Below are 19,000 nucleotides of genomic sequence, written 5' to 3' on the forward strand. Positions count from 1 at the left end.
TTACATTTCGTTACAGTGAACTGTTTGAAATTAAAACTTTAGTTTTCAATTAAGAAAAAAGGTTAATTCACTTTAACTTCATTGATGGTAGAAACCCTTAATGTGCCTTAAAACCTTAATGGCCTTAATGTGATTTCAGCTAATGGAAAAAAGAAGTAAAATGGCAAAAATCTTCCCTTAAATAATATTAGTATTTAATAAGATAAAGGTTATATTATTCTTTGCTTCATTTTCATCTTTTTGATTTGCCAGTTCCAGCTTACGCTGTTGTTATAAACTTACTTGTTTCCATGCGTCATGCATTTAAACAGGAAAAGGAACAAGAAATTAAAATTTACAACACTGATTGAGGGGGATATTTCCAACTGATTATTTTAACGATGTTATTATTTTCAATTAGCTTCGTAAGACCAAACGGCTTCATCGATCCACTCCCCCTCTGTCTCTGCAGATGCTGTCGTTTTATAATTCCAGAATGGAATGCTTAAGAAATTGGGTAGTTTCGGGAATTGTCAAACAAAATAAGAAACAGGATATTTTGAAGAAATTACTAATAGCCGTTTTTTGGAGTAACTGGTAACTGAAATGAGTGGAAATATTATGTGAAAAAGTGTTTTTAAAATTATTTATAATATTACATTGAACAAATATGAACCAGTGTAGGTTATCTCAGCTAAAACTAGTGAAATGACTCTTCGAAAACATAAAAAAAAAATGTAAACATAAAATAATGTTTTTAATTAAACTTACAAGTTTTTTTTAGGACCTACCCAGCAAGGAAGGAGTAGTTGTTTATTAGTTCAGCTTCATGTTTGCAGAGAAGTTATCGAGATGGATTTTGTGGTGCTGAAGGTGTGTATTTTTTTTTTCAAAATAGTGTTTCCGGTTGATTGTTTTTAATTTAGAAAATTTTTGATTGTTCTTCCTTTTCTCCAAAATTCTCGTAAAGTCACCTATATAATTAGGCAGCACTTAAGAGAGGAATGAACAACTTCATATGATTCTCGTGCAGTTTGTTTTTATTTGTAGCTTTCATGCATTCCCTCCCCCTGATCTCGAAACAAGTGCAGTCGCAAAGTTACTTCCTGAGTCTTTGCCTTGTTTAAGTGCCATATTTGATTTGTGTAAATTTAAAAATCTATCAGAAAAAAAACAGTTTTTCAAAGAAAAGTGAAGATCCACACTAAAATCAAAGACGAGCAAAAATGTAAAGTCATATAATAATTCGGACTTAAAATCAGTTGAAAAAAATCAGATCCCCGAGAGCTATTGCTAGCGTAGAGGATTTAAAATTGGTATTTCTAGTTGCTGGGTCTTCTTTTTACAGGAGCCAGTAGCAAGTTTGTTGCTCAGCCTTGCCGCATCGGGGATCGGTCCCTGTGCCTTGATTTGCCAAGCATAGCATCAATCCGCTGTACTATCATAGGTACTGAAACTACCATCGATGTGTAAATGGAACCCAAATGAACAGAAACTAAAACAAACAATACTTACATTAAACATAAATTAATGTTACTGATGAATATCAATAAATAATGATGCTCAACGGACTCAATTGGTTTAAATGGGCCCATAGCCGCCATTCTTTTCTTCTTTTAATGATTTAAGATGGCGAAAATGTTTAAAGGCAATCCCTTCAGCGCAAGAGGTAGGTCATGTTACGTAATGGGGAATGTTTTCTAAGGAATGCAGGTATTTGATAAGTAATTGGATTAAGGGTGACGTAATATTGCCTGACTTGTGGGATCATATAATTTGCTTCACTATTATTTCTGCAGTGGAAGGATAAACATTTATATCTTATTTTAAAAAAGTGAAGATGGAATATTCAGAGAAGACACGTGTTCACGATAAAGTTATCGCAGCAAGGAATGCCAAAAACGAGAGATATTTGAATTATGAAACAAGTTCTAATGGCGATCTTACTGGAACTGTATGCGTGCGTTGTCATGAGAGTAAGGAGTTAAATTTCTGTGGAATACCGAGAAAATTCAAATGTTATAAAGGTGATTAAGCGAGAGTAACATCACCAGAGAAGTTAGTACTCAAAGAAAACGCAAACATAAGACTTTTAGTTAATGACGAAGTCCAACCTCTTGTTGCTGGTAACACTTTACTACTTGATAAATCTTATCACCATCATCCTACTATTACCATTCAAAGAAAGGTATGCAACGTCATTCAAAATATCTTGTCTAGGTACCGAAACTGTTACCCATTTAAAAACAATGTTGTAATAGACAGAAAAATTGCCGGTAAAATAAAAAGAGCACTAGCGGAGATTTTCAGAAAGGAAGTTAAACATGAAATGATGAAAAACAACGTTACTAGCGCCAATAATAGTTTAGCCACGGATACATTCAGTGAAACATAAACCACTATGAAGGAAAAAATTTATCAAAAAATGTTTTTCTCGTTAGATATTATAGCTGGTTACCGCCTATCTCCAAGGTGCCAATAGTGACTAGCTTGATCGCCCACCCGGACTATAGGATAGTGACGAAAAGAAAGAAAAAATCTTTGTTAGTCTATAATTGGTAGTGAGAGCGTCAGGCTGAAAAAAATGACTGGATTCAAGAAACAAAAAATCATAGGAAATCTAGTGACGTTGGAAAAACAGTTGATTCTAAATGATGATTTTCTAGAATTGTCTCTTACACTGAATATATTTTTTCAAAGAATGCTTGACGATGTAATAAGAAATGATTCTCCGTCTGCTGACTATCGTATGAAGGTTTTACGTCGTGGCCGAGATGCATTTACTCAATTTATTGACATATTAATTGAAAGAAAACAAAATGATATTGCGTTTTTGTTTTTAAACACTACTTAACAATTCGTTTAAGACTGCCATTTTGCAAGGTAAGAAGAAACGATTCGACGTTTTAAAAAATTCTATCAAACAGGTTTTGTGTCTTCACTCAATTTCTCCTCCTCCTAGAAGATATTAATTTTATTGATCCAAAGTCAGTTTCTTTTTAGCATCAAGACGGTCAACATTGAAAAAATGTTTTACACATATCCATTGTGTTTTTTTACCTTGAGCAGCTGGTCATCCTGTGGGAATTGTACTATTATTGATGAATATAATGAAAAATGTAGATTGTGCAATCCATGTCAATTGCATAGAGAATACGCAGTGCAAACTAAAAACTGTAACTCAGGTCTTGAAGATGTTTGTGACTCTCAAACGATAGGTTTTCTATGATGAAATTATGACTATGATAAGCATGATCAATAGGAAAACACTTACCCTAGCATAATTGCCTAAAACCCTAAACCTGATTCCAGTTCATTCTTATGAGCCTGGTATCATTGTAGTTTTAAACTTGTTTTGGAGGATGAAACTGTTCTAAGCTTCAATTGCTGGAATAATAAGAGAGTCTGGTTTTTACGACATCACTGTAAAGATACCAACTACTATGATTATAAACCTAATGATTTGAATTTGACTGTTACAGAAAGTGATTCTTCATATGAGAATTTTGCGCGTGACATCACTTCAAATAAGCAAATTGAAACAAGTGAATTTCATAATATGGATCGAAATAGCAATATTAAATTTAAGAAGAGATATAATAAAAATGAAGTTACTTTATATTTTTGAAAATTTGACTCTGACTTTGCATGCCAATATGAACACAAGTTGAATCCTGATGAGCTGTCGCCACTTATCACTATCGATGGCTACCTATTCGTGGAAGAAAAAATCTAAATGATATATTTAAAACCAAGAATATCTCTCAGATTATCATTGAGAATAATCTTCTCATTGTTAATGGGGGAACTAATGTAGATCTTGCCCTCTTCCATTGAATAGTTAAAATGGAATCCGCCATGTTACGAGCATGGATTCTTCAGTTGATAGCACAATATTTATCACTTATACTACCATATTCTTTGTATGGTAATACAACAAATCAAATTAATTGCAACTTGTGTCTTGGGTTATAACTTCATTTTTTCTAATAAATTTCCTTAAATGTAAATGTGTAAATGTTCATTTTCGGCGATATAAGCCAAGAGTCTTTTACTTTGCTCAGGATACGAATGAGGCATTTGGTATACAAAACTTGATGAAACTTCAGTTAAATTTTCTTCTTCCTGCTTTGGCGGTGATGCTTGCGATGGTCTTGAACTCTCACAACTTAGAGGCTGACCGATGACAACTACTTTGAGTGGTCTAACAATGATTAATGGTTAATGGTTAATATGGTGAACACTGGTTAAGGAAATTTTTTCCATGTAAATAATGACGAAGACCACAGTGTCTTTCCATAATACAAACACGGAAGAGATAACAATGAGGACGAGCAATATCGAGCTCCACAATCTTTCCTATGATATACAACACATTTTATTTGGATTTTCAAAAATTGAGGGTAGGAATTTTGGATTTAAACCAATCGCCATTACGAGAGAGAAATACAATGCCCTAAAAGTTTCATGGAACGATAAGGATAGAAAACATAGCGTGCAGTGCAATTTTTCGATACTTTTAATTTCATAGCAAAATCCCTAGAAAGTCTCGTAGAAACCCAACGCAGTGAATATCCGTCAAACTTTCCTATATTAGGGCAAAAATTTCCCTCGGAAGAATTTTTTTCCTTACACGAAAAGGCGCTTTCCCCTGCTCTTACCTAGATAGTTTTGAGGGGTTTCCGGAAAATACATTACCTTCAAAACAAGCATTTTATAGTGATGTAGTTCAAGAACCAATTTCTAAGGAAGATTATGCTTTTGCAAAACCGGTTTGGAAAAAAATTCAAGTGTAAGAACTGGAAAGTCTACACATCATTGTACCTTGTCTCAGTTGTTCAAACATTAGCAGACGTATTTACGGAATTAGCGCCACTATACTTGACCTTTATAAGCTTCAACCAAACTATTACTTAAGTATCCCCTCGCTCGCATATGAGATAATGCTAAAAATGATGCTACGAAACAAAATTGGATTCATTATTGGTCAAGAAATATATCTTTTTATAGAAAGGGCTATTTACGGCGGTTTAGTTTTCCATAACGATAGGTACATAAAGTGTGAACCTAAAGATAAAGAAAATCAAAACTACGGACTCTGTCTAGATGCAAATGCTTTATACATACAATTCATGTCCATGTCTAATATGTCAATGAGGGACTATAAGTTTTTAGATCCCTGATTTTAAGACCATTGAAGAGAATGGGGAAGTCAGCGGGGCTTTGGAAAACTCTGTGCATTAAAAAGATTTCCCACACCCTCACCCCTCACCCTCTCTCTCGAGGGAGAAAATTTGGTTTGAGGATTTGTCCCCTTATAATCAAAGACGGGTGTAAGGAGAAAAGGTGCCTTGGAAATCTAGGGAGTTGGTTGCTTCTTTAAACTATAAGAAAAACATTATTCTACTTCATGTAAACTTGAAATGTTTACAATTGAAAGAATTTGTTAAACTTCAATTCTTAATCATGATTTTCGGGTTGATGCAATCCATAAAGCTGTCCACTTCAAACAGACTATGTATAATCAGCCCTTTATTGAACATTTTATGGAGAAAAGAGCTCAAACTGCTTCAAAACTAAAAAGGGAGCTTTTTAAACTTTCAAAAAATACTATATTTGGAAAGTCGGTTGAGCAGGAGCGCAAACGAATGCGATTTGACATTATTACAGATTTAAATCGACTATCACAAATGAAAAAAAATTGAATTTCCGATCTTGTACAACAATGGATTAGAAAACATGGCTTTGCTTTTTAGGAATAAACGACAGGTTTTCCTCAGAAAAAATGTGGCTGCAGGGGCAGGAATCTTTTCAATTTCTGAGAAAATTAGGATTATTTTTTACTAGGACCATTTAGTAAAATTCTATTCCTCCCCCAAAGGTGAAAGGCACATAAACCTCTGTAATGTGGATACTGATAGCTTGTTTGTAATAACAAAGACACAAAATCTAGTTGAGGACTTGACTTCCCCCCAACTCCACCCTATTATGGATTTCACACATTGGGACCCTAAGCTCTACATCCATTTAGTCAGCACTGGAAATTAAAATTAGCTCGGAAGATTAAAAAATGAATTGGGTATTGACTATTTCACGGAGCTTTTCATCGCTGGGTCAAAATACTACAGCATTGTAACATCAAGTGGTGAATCAAGACTCAACATAAACAGTCAACAGTGGTGAATCAAGAGTCATCATGGTAAATCAACATCAAAGAGCAGCAAAGGGGGTCAGGACACATTTGATTAAGACAGATCTAAAACCCGATAAATTCAAAGACATTTTGTAACAAAAAAATTTAATAAGGCAAAAACAAATACGATTTGTTCCATAGACCTTAAACGTTACACCATGGAAATTGTACAAACGGCTATTTGCGCTATTCCAGATAAATTATATGTTATGGAACTTGGTCTTTCAACCCTACCTTTGGGACACCCAAGTTTCTCTCTTCCATCTGGTTAAAGCACCAGTGTCTTTACTTAAGTGCTTCTTATGGCATGTCTTAGTGTTTTACCAGGGCCTCCGATCTTCGTGCAGGCCCCTCAGATACTTCGAGGGATGCGCTCTGGGACACCCCCCCACCTTCATTGAGGTTCCTTAGATTTTTATCAGGGGAGTGCTCCAGGAGGGCCCTGTCCCCTCGAAGAGCCAATAAAGGGGCCTTTTCAAAGAAATAAAAAAATTTTACGACTGTTTTTTGTATTATAAATTTCAGCTTTTTAATGTTTTTTGTATTATAAACTCAAGTTTTTAATATTTTTGTAAAATGAATTTAAATTTTTTAATGGTTTTTCATATTATCAGTTTAATTTTTTACCGTTTCTATGGATGGGGGTCAAGGGGGAGGAGCAGTCACCCCCCCAATAATGTGGAAAGAAAAAACATTTAGTATTTCATACCCCTTAACTATCGGGACACAGACCCCTCTTGCCCCCCTATAAAAATGCTGGAAATCTGCCCCTGATCGCAGCTCGTGTAATATGTGAAAACGTTATAGATTAACTAGCTGTTGGGGTGGCACTTCGCGCCACCCCAACACCTAGTTGGTGGGGGCGCTTCGTGCCCCCCCCAGCCCGCCCGCGCGCGCAAGTCGTTACGCGCTATATTAGTTACGCGCCATTGTAGTTGTGTCCCTGTGTCCCACCTGTGAATATAGATATATATATATATATATATATATATATATATATATATATATATATATATATATATATATATATATTTTAACTACGTAAAACTTGCGAATATACAACATTCTTGGCTGTCCCATTGTCTGTGCATATAAATAGATTGTCAGGTTTACCGACTCTTGAACATGCAACATATAATTGTCCATGGGAAAAACAATCTGTATTCAGATCTATACCTCATTATTCTAATTATTGCCCTTGAGCTTTGTTGATGGTGATTGCTAATCGAACATTCCCTGTGTCCCCGTCGTCATTTATATATCCCACTGTGCCCCCCGGCGTCCCTGTTGTTGTTGTTTCCCTGTGTCCCGGTTGTCATTTATATTCCCAGTATCCCGGTCGTCATTTGTGTCCCGGTGTCCCAGTCTGTAATTTCTCTTTGAGTGTCGCGGTCGTCATTTATATTCCCTGTGTCCCGGTCGTCATTTTTGTCCCGGTCGTCATTTGTGTTCCGGTGTCCCGGTCTGTAATTTCTCTTTGAGTGTCCTGGTCGTCATTTATATTCCCTGTGTCCCGGTCGTCATTTGTGTCCCGGTGCTTTGTTGATGGTGGTTGCTGATCGAACATTCCTTGTGTCCCGGTCGCTTTCTCTTTGAGTGTCCCGGTCGTCATTTATATTCCCTATGTCCCCGTGTTCCGGTCGTCATTTGTGTCTCGATGTCCCGGTCTGTAATTTCGTCAGTCGACAAACATGACGTCACTCGACACACACACACACAGACAACTTATTTTTATATATATAGATTTGTTGTTGTGAGGCAAAGTACTTACTTTTGATTTCTAAATCAGTATTCTTGTTTTATATACTTGGATTTTGTGTTTTCAGTAAAGTGCTAGTTTTCTATAATTCTACAAACAGAGAAATATTACCTGTTGGTTTATTTGTACTAGTTTTATCGATATGTGTTAGAAAGATTATGAAACAATAGTTTTGTTTGTTTCAAGTTTCAACTTTGCTCTTTACGATCCTCAGATTTTTTTGATTTTTTGTTTATCTTTGCCCGGCTTTAATAAGAAAATCCTATAGAAGGCACAAAAATATGATTGATCAAAACAAAAAAAAAACACACCCGATACTGAGACGCGTGATACCACTATGCCGGGTACTGATACGCGTTATAGCGATACGCCCGATATGGATATACCCAATACCAGGTACAGCCCTTTTCTTAGGGACCATGAAGGGTCATATCATCACCATAAGCATAAATATTGGAACATGGAGCTATATTGAACAAAGTGGCTATCTCAATTTTTTAGTTGGACAACTTTTGGAGAAGGGGGCCCAGATAGAGGGGGCTAGCTGCGCCCCAATCTTTTTGGTTACTAAAAAAGTGGCAGTAGCAATCTTAATTTCGGTTCGAATTAGCCATTAAATATCTCTTTGGTAACCTTCTGGACCTGCTGATGTCGCAGTATCGTGCTAGTGAGCAGACGATTCATGAAACCTAATAAGGGGTGCTGGGAGGGAGAGTATTGGGCAAGGGTTCTTTTGTACCTCTAGTTACGGGGTTTTGGACCATAATTATTAAAATGGAACCATTTTATACTTTCAAGTTTTTCCAGCTAGGAAGTGGCACCAAAAATGTCGTTTGTAGTGCTTCATGGTACTGACGGATGGTAGAATTTATAAAAAGCTCGTAGATATGAGTAATAGCTTTCAAATGAGCAGCTAAACATCTCTCTACGAAGTTTTGGTATCCCACTAGCCTTAGCTTTACCACTTGAGACATTGCACCAAAAGTGCCATTTTTTAGCGCCCTTTGGCTTTTACTGATGGTAGAATTTGTAGGAAGAGCATAGATATGAGTCATATTAGCTCTTAAACATCTATTTATGATGTTCTGGTGGCCTGCTAGTCCAACCCCTTGAGAAATGGCCCAAAAAGTGTCATTTTTAGTGCCATATGCACTTGCAGATGGTAGAATTCATAAAAAAGCACGTAGATGTGAAAATAGCTTTTAAGTGAGCCATTAAACATCTCTGTATGATGTTCTGGTAACACACTAGCCCTGAAAAAAAAGTGACAAATCCTTGCTACGAATGCATAAAGTGATTTTCATTGCTGTTCAAGGTAAGGGATTGAAATTCCCTAAATAAAGATATTCAACTATGCCGATTTCAATTGTATAGTATATCATCTGACACCATTTTTGAGGGTTTCCAGGCTTTTTTCGAAATCAAAAATAAATTTCTTTTTGCAATAAACTTTTACTTTTCAGATGAACCGAAATTATAGTTATCGTTCCTAAATCACCTTAAGATGGTAATTTTTTCACAATGCAGTTTTTTTCCAAAACGTGTTTTTTAGCTTTTGGTTACTATGGGCTGTGAATCGCTCTTTACTAGGTTGCTGCTAGCATTCCAGCCATTATACATGAGAGCACAACAAAACCAACACACCCTGTGGTCACAATCGGTAGAAAGCAAGTTCGTTACAAAGCTACAAATAACAACAAGGTTGACTTTGACTTGTCATGATGACGCTGACTCACCGACAGTAAACAAGAAATCGAAGTCTGGGCTTTTCTCTGATTACACCCGATATTTTTTTTACAGCGAGTATGAAAAAAGTGCTGCTTTCTGTGGATATTTGTAATCTCGTTAAACTATTTTAAGGTAAATTCACCTGATGACATGAACATACATTTAATCAAATCTTATTGTTTGGGTGTCTTTCTGATCTCAAAAGTGATTAAATAAGAAAAACAAGTTTTTAAAACTAAAACATAGGAGCGACATTAAAACTTAAAACGAAAAGAAACTATTCCGTACATGAAACGGGCTGTTCCCTCCTCAACACACCGCTCTTTACGCTAAAGTTTTTTAATATTTTAAAAAGTAAAGTTGTGAGAAAGAGCCAAACTTTAGCGTAAAGAGCGGGGTGTTAGGGAGGAGACAGCCCCTTTCATATACGGGATAAACTTCTGTTAGTTTTAAGTTTTAATGTCGCTCCGTACTTTCAGTTAAAAAATCTTGTTTTTTTATATTTAATTTCTGAACGTTTAATTAATGCGGGTTTGATTTTGGCTCACCTTACATGAATTATTAAAACGAAATTTGCATGTTAATTTTAATTTTTTTTTTGCTAAATGGCTTTCTCAAAGTTTTGACCGGACGATTTTGAGAAAAGAGGGGCTGGCGAGGGAATCTAGTTGCACTCTAATTTGTTTGGTTACTTAAAAAGGCCACTAGAACTTTTAATTCTATTTACAAACGCTATCATTAGTAATAAATATACGTAACTTACGAATTAACTTACATAACGAATAAAAGCGTCCCCAATAATTGAGGGGGTTTGTCCCCTCGTCAATACCTCGCTCTTTATACCGCTGTTCGAATTTTGTCCAATTCTTTAAGAATGACCTCTGAATCAGAAAGGCCGCTTAATTAGAATAAACAGCTCTTTTGAAACTTCTAAAAACACTTTAGCGCATAAAGTGAGGTATTGAGGAGGGGACAACCCCATCATCTACCTAATAATTTCTGTTTGTTTTAAGTTTTAATGTTGTTTCCTGCTTAAAAGGGACACTAGAACTTTAAATTTCCATTAGAATGAGCTCTTCGCCACATCCTAGGACCACTGGTTCGATACGATCACCCCTGGGAAAAAAACAACAACAACAACAAAACAAATAAACACGCATCCGTGATGTTTCTTCTGCCAAAAAATACAAAATTCCACATTTTTGAAGATAGGAGCTTGAAACCTCTGCAGCAGGGTTATCTGATCTGCTGAATCTGATGGTGTGATTTTCATTAAGATTCTATATTAACTTTTGATATACATTCTATATCAACTTTTTTATATCAACTTCCGTTTTTTAGAGCGTCGGTTAATATTGAGCCGGATTACTCCTTACTGCAGTTCGTTACCACGAACTGTTTAATTCCAGGATTAGTTTTCACCATGCAGCATGTAAGATCGTTCTTTGCAGTATTCCTATGCTATAGAGATATGGCAGAGTATTCATGGAGCTGCGAGTTTTTAGATTACGCCTACACTGAGACGCAGAACCTTTGATGGAGTGGAGCCCTGTGCGGTCACATATGTCGCACGTGCCTAATACTGCCACTAGACATAGGGACTAGCACTCTATAATCCTGAAAAGTCGACACTTCATGTATAGGACATTGGAACCTATTGAAACAGGATTTTGCTGTTGTTTAATTTGTCTTTTTTTGGGGGGAGTCAATAAGAAAACTGAGAAAACTGATAATTTGAATAAAATCCAAGAAATTCGTAAAATTTGATATTTCTGCGATTCCAGGCTTCAAGCCACACTTACCTTGCGTACGTTCCAGATTTGAAACTACATCCCTCGTCCAAATGTAATCTTTTTTTCCTTTTGCTGACTGTCATTGAAAAAATTTCAGGTCCAGGTAATGATTACTCTTTCTTTCTGTAGCTGTTCATTTGCGTTTTTTTTTTTCATTCCTCCAGTCAGCCAATAACTCTTTCATTCAATCAATAGAGCTTACTAGCAGTACTTATTTGGACTTTGTAAGCCCATCTTAAATCCCAGTAGATAGGAACTTAGTAGTGACCGACACTTGATTGATGAATGCACAATTCCTTTCTTTTCCAATTTGGTGGTCGATGGATACGTCTATAATGCTATAAAGTGGAATTACATTTGATATCACTCAGGCCTTAGAAAAGAAGCCTTGCCAGGTTTCTTTTTCCTCTTCGTTTTGCCATTAAGTTCTGATCGATCGTTCTTATTGCTTCCGAGAATGCATCTTGTTCTTTATCGTTTTTGCTAGTCACCTATTCCTTCAGTAGTTTTTCGTGTTTTGTTGTTTACTATTGTCATTGAATTTTTTTTTCAAGTTAACGAGAGAAAAAAAAAACTCATTATAAATTAAATTACTCACCTTCTATTTCATTTCATGGTTGCAGCGGAAGCTGTAATCTACTAAAGAACGAATGGCGGCCCATAATAACCAAAAATTAAAAAAAAAAAATTTAACGAAAACTGGGTAGTGAAGAAAAATTGCCCATTGTAGCTGATTCTGAAATGCTGATTATTTTCTTGATTATGTCTTAATAGCAAAATATTATTTCGGGAAACTTTTGGGGGATTTCGAAGTATAGCCTGAAATCAATTTTTATCAATTTTACCATCCGTAAGTGCCATATATGACTAAAACATGACTTTGGGTGCCACTTCTTAAGTGAAAAAGCTTGGAATATATTACGGTATCATTGTTATAAATATGGTCCAAAACCCTTGACTACGGGAAATTCTCCCCGTATACAGGTAGAAATTTATAGAATAAAAAATAGTTAAATCCCAAAATTCCAGATGACTGTTCCTTGAAGTAACCCCTTCCCTCCTTCTGTTCGCAAAAGTTCATAAAATGAGACTTTGTGCCATTTCTCTAGAGGTTTGACTTACGGGCTACCAAAACATCGTAGACAGATGTTTAATAGACCATATAAAAGGTATTTCTCATATCTATGTTTTTATGGCACATGGTATTTAGCAAGTGACATATAGCGACCGTAATTTCTCTCGGTCAGTTTGTCTGTCTGCCTGTCTGTCGCTCCCGCTTTTGCTAGTTTGGGCACTTCCAGATAAGCTAGGACGATGAAAGATGACAGGTGCATCATGAATCAGATCAGATTAAATTAGAAATTGTCTCTTTTCCGGTTCTACCATCTGGGGGGGGGGGGGTAGTGGAGGGGCGGTTAATTCGGAAAAACTAGAAAAAATGAGATATTTTTAACTTACGAACGGGTGATCGTATCTTAATAAATTTGAAATATAGAACGATCTCGTGCTTCAATGCTCTTATTTTAAATCCCTGGTGGATTCGGTGACATTGGGAGGAGTTTGAGGAGGAAACTGGAAATCTTGGAAAACGCTTATAGTGGAGAGACCGGGTTAAAACTTGTTGGAAAAAACCATCACAAATCCTAGGTACATGATTGACATCAACGGAACGGATCCGCTCTCTTCGGGGGAGTTGCGAGGGGGGTTATTTAGGTTAATTCGGAAAAATTAGAAAAAATCAGGTATTTTTAACTTACGAGGAGGTGATTGGATCTTAATGAAGTTTGATATTTAGAATGATCTTTTCACTCAGAGCTCTTCTTTTAAATTGCAACCGGGTCCGGTGACATTGGGGGGAGTTGGAGGAGGAAACATGAAATACTGGAAAACGCTTAGAATGGAGAGATCGGAACGACACTTGGTGGGAAGAACAAGCACAAGTCCTAGATACGTGATTGAAATAAAAGGGCATAATTCGGTCATTCTGAAAAATTAGGGGGAATAAGGTATTTTTAACTTACAAATAGGTGATTGGATCTTAATGAAATTTGATATTTAGTAGATCCTTGTATCACAGAGCTCTTATTTGTATCCTGACCGGATCCAGTGACATTGGGGGAAGTTGGAGGAGGAGACCAGAAATCTTGGAAAACGCTTAGAGTGGATACATTGGGATGATAGTTGGTGGGAAAAATAAGCACACATCCTATATACATGATTTACATAAATAGATCAGATTTGCTCTAGTTAGGTGATTTGGGGGGGGGGTTAATTCAGAAAATTAGAACAAATGAGATATTTTTAACTTACGAATGGGGGATCGGATCTTAATGAAAATTAATATTTAGAAGGATCTCGTGTCTCAGAGCATTTGTTTTAAATCCCGACAGTACCCGGTGATACTGCGGGGAGTTGAAGGGGGAAACGGAAAATCTTGGAAAACGCCTAGAGCAGAGAGATCCGAATGAAACTTGTTGGGAAGAATAAGCACAAGTTCTAGATACGTGATTAACATAACCAGACTGGACCTGCTCTCTTTGGGGGAGTTGGGGAGAGGGTGTTAATTCGCAAAAATTAGAAAAATTGAGGCATTTTTAACTTACGAACGGGTGCCCGGATGTTAATGAAGCTTGATAATTAAAAGGAACTCATGTCTCAGAGCTCTTATTTGAAATCCAGACCAGATCTGGTGACATGGGGGGGGGGGGGTTGGAGGGGGAAACTATAAATTTTGGAAAACGTTTATAGTGGAGAGATTGGGATGAAACTTGGTGGGAAGAATAACCACATGTCGTAAATACGTGATTGAAGTAACCGGACTAAATCTACTCTCTTTGAGGGATTTGGGGGGGGGGGGCTTCTAGTTCGGTGATTTTAGACGTACTAGGACGATGAAAATTGGCAGGCGTGTCAGGGACCTGCACAAATTGACTTGATAACAGTCGTTTTACCAAATTCGACCATCTGGGGCGCTGAAGGGAGAGGAAAAATTAGAAAAAATGGCATATTTTTAACTTACGACTGGGTGATAGGATCTTCATGAATTTTGATATTTAGAAGGACCTCATGTCTCAAAGCTCTTATTTTAAATACCGACAGGCATTAAGCCTCTGATTTTCTTTTTAAATCAGTCTATTGATTCTTAGAATTTTGCTTGTGCTCATGCCATTTGACCTCTTGGATCTTCCAACCTCTTCACTAGTGCCATATGAGCTCTTGACTCTTGTTCTTATAGATTTAACGACGTGCAAGTGCCAAATAGCACTAGAATTGGCACAATTGGGGCCATGTCTCAAGTGAAAAAGCTTGGAATATATTACATAACCATTTTAATAATTATGATCCGAAATCCTTGACTGGAGATTTACAAGAATCCCTCCCGTGTGCTCCCCCTCTCAGCCCCCTTAGTAACTCTCATTAGTCCGTTGGGAGAATTCACTATGGACTTTTTAAAACGGTCAGCCGACACTGAGGCTCACAAAATGATTTTTAAGATATCAATTGTTCTTAAGAGGAAGAAATTCATAGAATAACAAAAAAAAAAAAAAATCTCGAATGCCAGATGACTATTCCTTGACGTGTCCCCTCCACCTCCTCCTCTTCACAAAAGCTCAGCTTCGCCAAATAATGCTCTCACTCTTTATAATAGAAACTTTGATTAATTCAGTGATATATAATAGCCAATTACAAACGTATTTGCTAAATAAGGTCCGATAACTATGCACAAAGAATGGATGACTATTCTTTGACGTTCCTCCTCCCCTCCTCCTGTTAGCAAAAGCTCAGCTTTTCCAAATATACCTTAATGCTCGCACTCTTTATAATAAAAACTTTAATTAATTCGATGTTTTGCAACAGCAAAATTTATTTGCTAAATAAGGTCCAATAACTATGCTTTTGGTGATGACATGGCCCTCATAGAAAAGGGCTGTAGGTAACACAATTAAGGTCCTGAAACATCAAATAAATTGGATTTGATCATCAGCAGCCGTAGTTCAGTTACTAGCGTGTTAGACTTGGAGTCAGACTGGCAAGGATTCGACTACTCAATCACAGTCATGGTTCTTGTGCCTTATATATGATTATTTTTCTGCTAATTTACTATTTTTACGATTTTTTTTTGTGAATTCTGATTTGTTTCAAACACTATTTTTGGAACTAAATACACCCCGGACCCCGACTCATTACCACTTAGGTGTTAAAGAAGTGTAGGCACGTGCCCCGGAACCATTCAAAGTTGTATCTTCAAAGAAGAATTACATATTGTTATTTCTATTTACTCATATTGTTTACTTATTTTCACTATTTAATAGAAAAAATAAAACTATTGACAATGAATAAATACAGAATGATATAGAGAAATAATAGCACTAAAAACCTCTTTGCAATTTTTTGTTTTCTGTAATATTTTTCTAGTTGTCAGGTTACTTCCCAACTTCTTCTTGTTTATTGCTGTTCCCCACCTGCATGTCTGAGGTTGATGGTGTTTATTGAGGGAAAGGGAGATGTTTAGTGAAAAAGTTAGACATATCAACATTTCGCTTAGGTTTCAAAAACCTTAAAAATCTCGTTTAGAAAAATAGCTACTCTTTCCTAACCGTCGTGGTCGTCCACCTTTAAATTCTTTAAAGCATTTTGTATAGCATTGATTTCTCGGCATTATTTGAAAAATGGTCAGAAATTAAAAAAAAAAGTTTCTTTCTACTGAAAGTAAGGAGCGACATTAAAACTTGAAACAAACAGAAATTATTCCATATATGAGCGGGCTTCCCCCCCCCCTGTCCAACACTAATTCATTGGTGTTGCTTCTAAGTTAAATTTAAGTTAAAAACGGGCAAAGACTAATTTAAAACACAAAGATTTTTAAGTGAAGTTAAAGAGCGAAGATGAAACTTAAAACGAACAAAAATTATTGCTTTACAGGCTATCTAACATATATCAATAAAACTAGTACAAAAAGAAACAACTAATTATATTTCCCTATGTTTGTAGGACTATAGAAAACTAATGCTTTACCGAAAACACAAAACAATGTAGAAGTTTTGGTACAGTAAAAGCAAACCAATTAAGGACACTATTTACCGTATAAAAATAGAGCATTTTAGGATTATTGTTTGATTTTTTTTTTGTTTAATTTGGTAACACTTCTGCACAGTGGTTCAGTCCAATGAATGGCTCTTGTTTAGGTTCTGCAAGGACATGTCATGCTTTGTAGACAAGTTCAAAGTGGAACCATCTTGATAGTATTAGGACTATGAACTAGATTTAAAATTTTCATCATAACTTGAAATTCTCTGTTGTATGAAGAGAAATTACCGGATTTCCAAAGTTCATGTTATGGCTTATTTGATCTTCATTTCGAGTAATACTAAATTGTCTTTCTTACAATTTAAAATTGTTTTATCACTATCGGTATTATAGCTGGTGATACCAAAACGATATCTGATAAATCAATCCAATATTTCTTTATGCTGTTCAGTGACTTTGAGGTTATTAAAAAAGTATTTATTTTCATACTTTTGTTTCTAAGATAATTTTAACTGTATACTGAAAGTTACTCATAACACAGCTGGTGTAAGACTATGAAAAGCTTTATAGATCAGTTTGTTGTTGTCAGGCTACGTCCTCATTTTTAATGTTTTTTTTTCAAAACTAACTGTATCATTTGGGAGGGGGGCAATTTGACAAGGGTGTCAATGACTGACCTAATTGACAATTTTTTTAAAGAGTGAAAAACAGAAAATAAACAAAAAATAAGGGCACAAGAAAAATCTTGGGGGCCTAGGGATTCCCCCGGCCCCCTGGATCCATCAGTGATAATATTGCTATATAAATTAAAAAATCACAGTTTCAACATCAAAATCATGTTTAGTGACATGCCACGGATTGCTGCAACGTCGAAAATTTAACAAAATTGGCTCTGTGAAAAATATGCAAATTTATTTTCAACAAATAGTACTTAAAAAAGAAATTATATTCTACCTAAGACCCATAGTCTCTACGAAGGAAGAGACAGTTTCGATTATTATTGGGCTCGTAAACTATGCCTATATCTATAGAGTTTTAATCTTCATGAAACGCACTAAACCTGTTGTTCTTTGTCGTTTTAATATCTTTCAGAAAAGTAATTTCAAAAATTTTCTTCATGGCGACACCCCATGATTGCTAGCAATTTCAAACGACACAGAATCCTAGATTGTATTTTAAAAAGAGAGTTTTTAGTTGAGAGAGGATTCCTAATTTTTATGCATCGATTTATGTGACAAAGACTATTGTGACTACATTTGTGATGATGACTACGTGATGCGTATTTAAAAAAAAGACTATTCTACGTTATAATAGTAGAACCATTATTAGAATACACTATTGTTTCTTTCTTTTTATCTAGTTCCCTAATAGTAAAAATTAATCAAGCTTGAATTATTATGTTTATTACAAATATGGGTATCTATACTGCCTCCATACGCATGAATATTCACCCAAAAAATACCAGGTTCTGAGCTACTAATTAGATTATCTTTAAAAAAGTGATTAAGTCTAATTTAAACTTGATGATACATAACATTTGGATTGACATCAAGAGAATTTTATTACCATGAAACAAACAATTAACCCGAAAATTAAATTTCCTTCACAATGTCTAGCGTTCAAATTGCACATTTCGTAATTTGAAGTTTTTTTTTTTTTTTTTTTTTTTTTTTTTTTTTTAGACCTAACCCGCCCGAGCACTGTCTATGGATCAGAGAACTCAACCAGTATTCCTATATATTTTCCAATAACATTACATACTTTGTGTACTGTATATGGAAGAGTTAAGTTGTAAACCCGTGCATATTTAAAACCTTGCTAAGTATAATATTAAGCAGAAAGCGTAGTCGCCTGCTTAGTCGGGTTAACTTCAGGGGCATTTGGTTGGCCTTTATTGTTTTCCACCACATGAAACAGGTGCTGGTCTGTATCTTGATTGTGGTACTGATATCATCACAATACAATCATTTAATCCTTGTGGGTCTGTATTGTCGGCTTTCTTTGACCTTTAATTACAGTGGGTTCAAAGGGGAACCGCATCGGTGCCCTGGATTGCTGAACAGTAGTGGCAGTAAATGATTCAAGGATAAGTTGTACGGTTACGATTAGACATGCCGTACTTCCTTTTGAAACATAATAACCACCGAAGAAAAATGCATCTACTTCGATAAAAAAACAGAATTCAAATATCCTTCAGGGCTGTTTGAAAATATGTTAGGCCAAACATTAAATAACTTTAATGATAAATATTATTTCAAGCAATTTCTTGATTTCTCCAAATGTTAATACCTGTATTCTCTTCTGTCTTTTGGTTTTCTCCCAAATCGATGACAAAATTAGAAACACCTACTGCTTCTCTGTAATTTTTTTTTCTTACAATTAAGTGCAAAATAATTGAAATTGAGGCTGGATTATTTGAACCTTCCACAAGATATAACAGACAACAGAATTTATAACATAACTACAGAATTATAAGATGTTTCATCGATATTTTGACGAGTAAAAACCGTGCTGTCCAAA

The 19,000-nt window shown here is 35.7% G+C and overlaps 1 protein-coding gene across 1 annotated transcript in view; it reads left to right on the forward strand.

The window, feature by feature from the left end:
- LOC136028548 (uncharacterized) overlaps nt 1–19,000 on the forward strand; it is a gene marked incomplete in the record, with an annotated part of 245,638 nt that overhangs the window by 9,690 nt on the left and 216,948 nt on the right. The window contains 1 exon segment of the mRNA XM_065706396.1: nt 754–852. Coding sequence (XP_065562468.1) covers nt 754–852 — 99 coding nt within the window.

Source organism: Artemia franciscana, chromosome 1 (assembly GCF_032884065.1).
Source record: "Artemia franciscana chromosome 1, ASM3288406v1, whole genome shotgun sequence".
NCBI lineage: Eukaryota > Metazoa > Arthropoda > Branchiopoda > Anostraca > Artemiidae > Artemia > Artemia franciscana.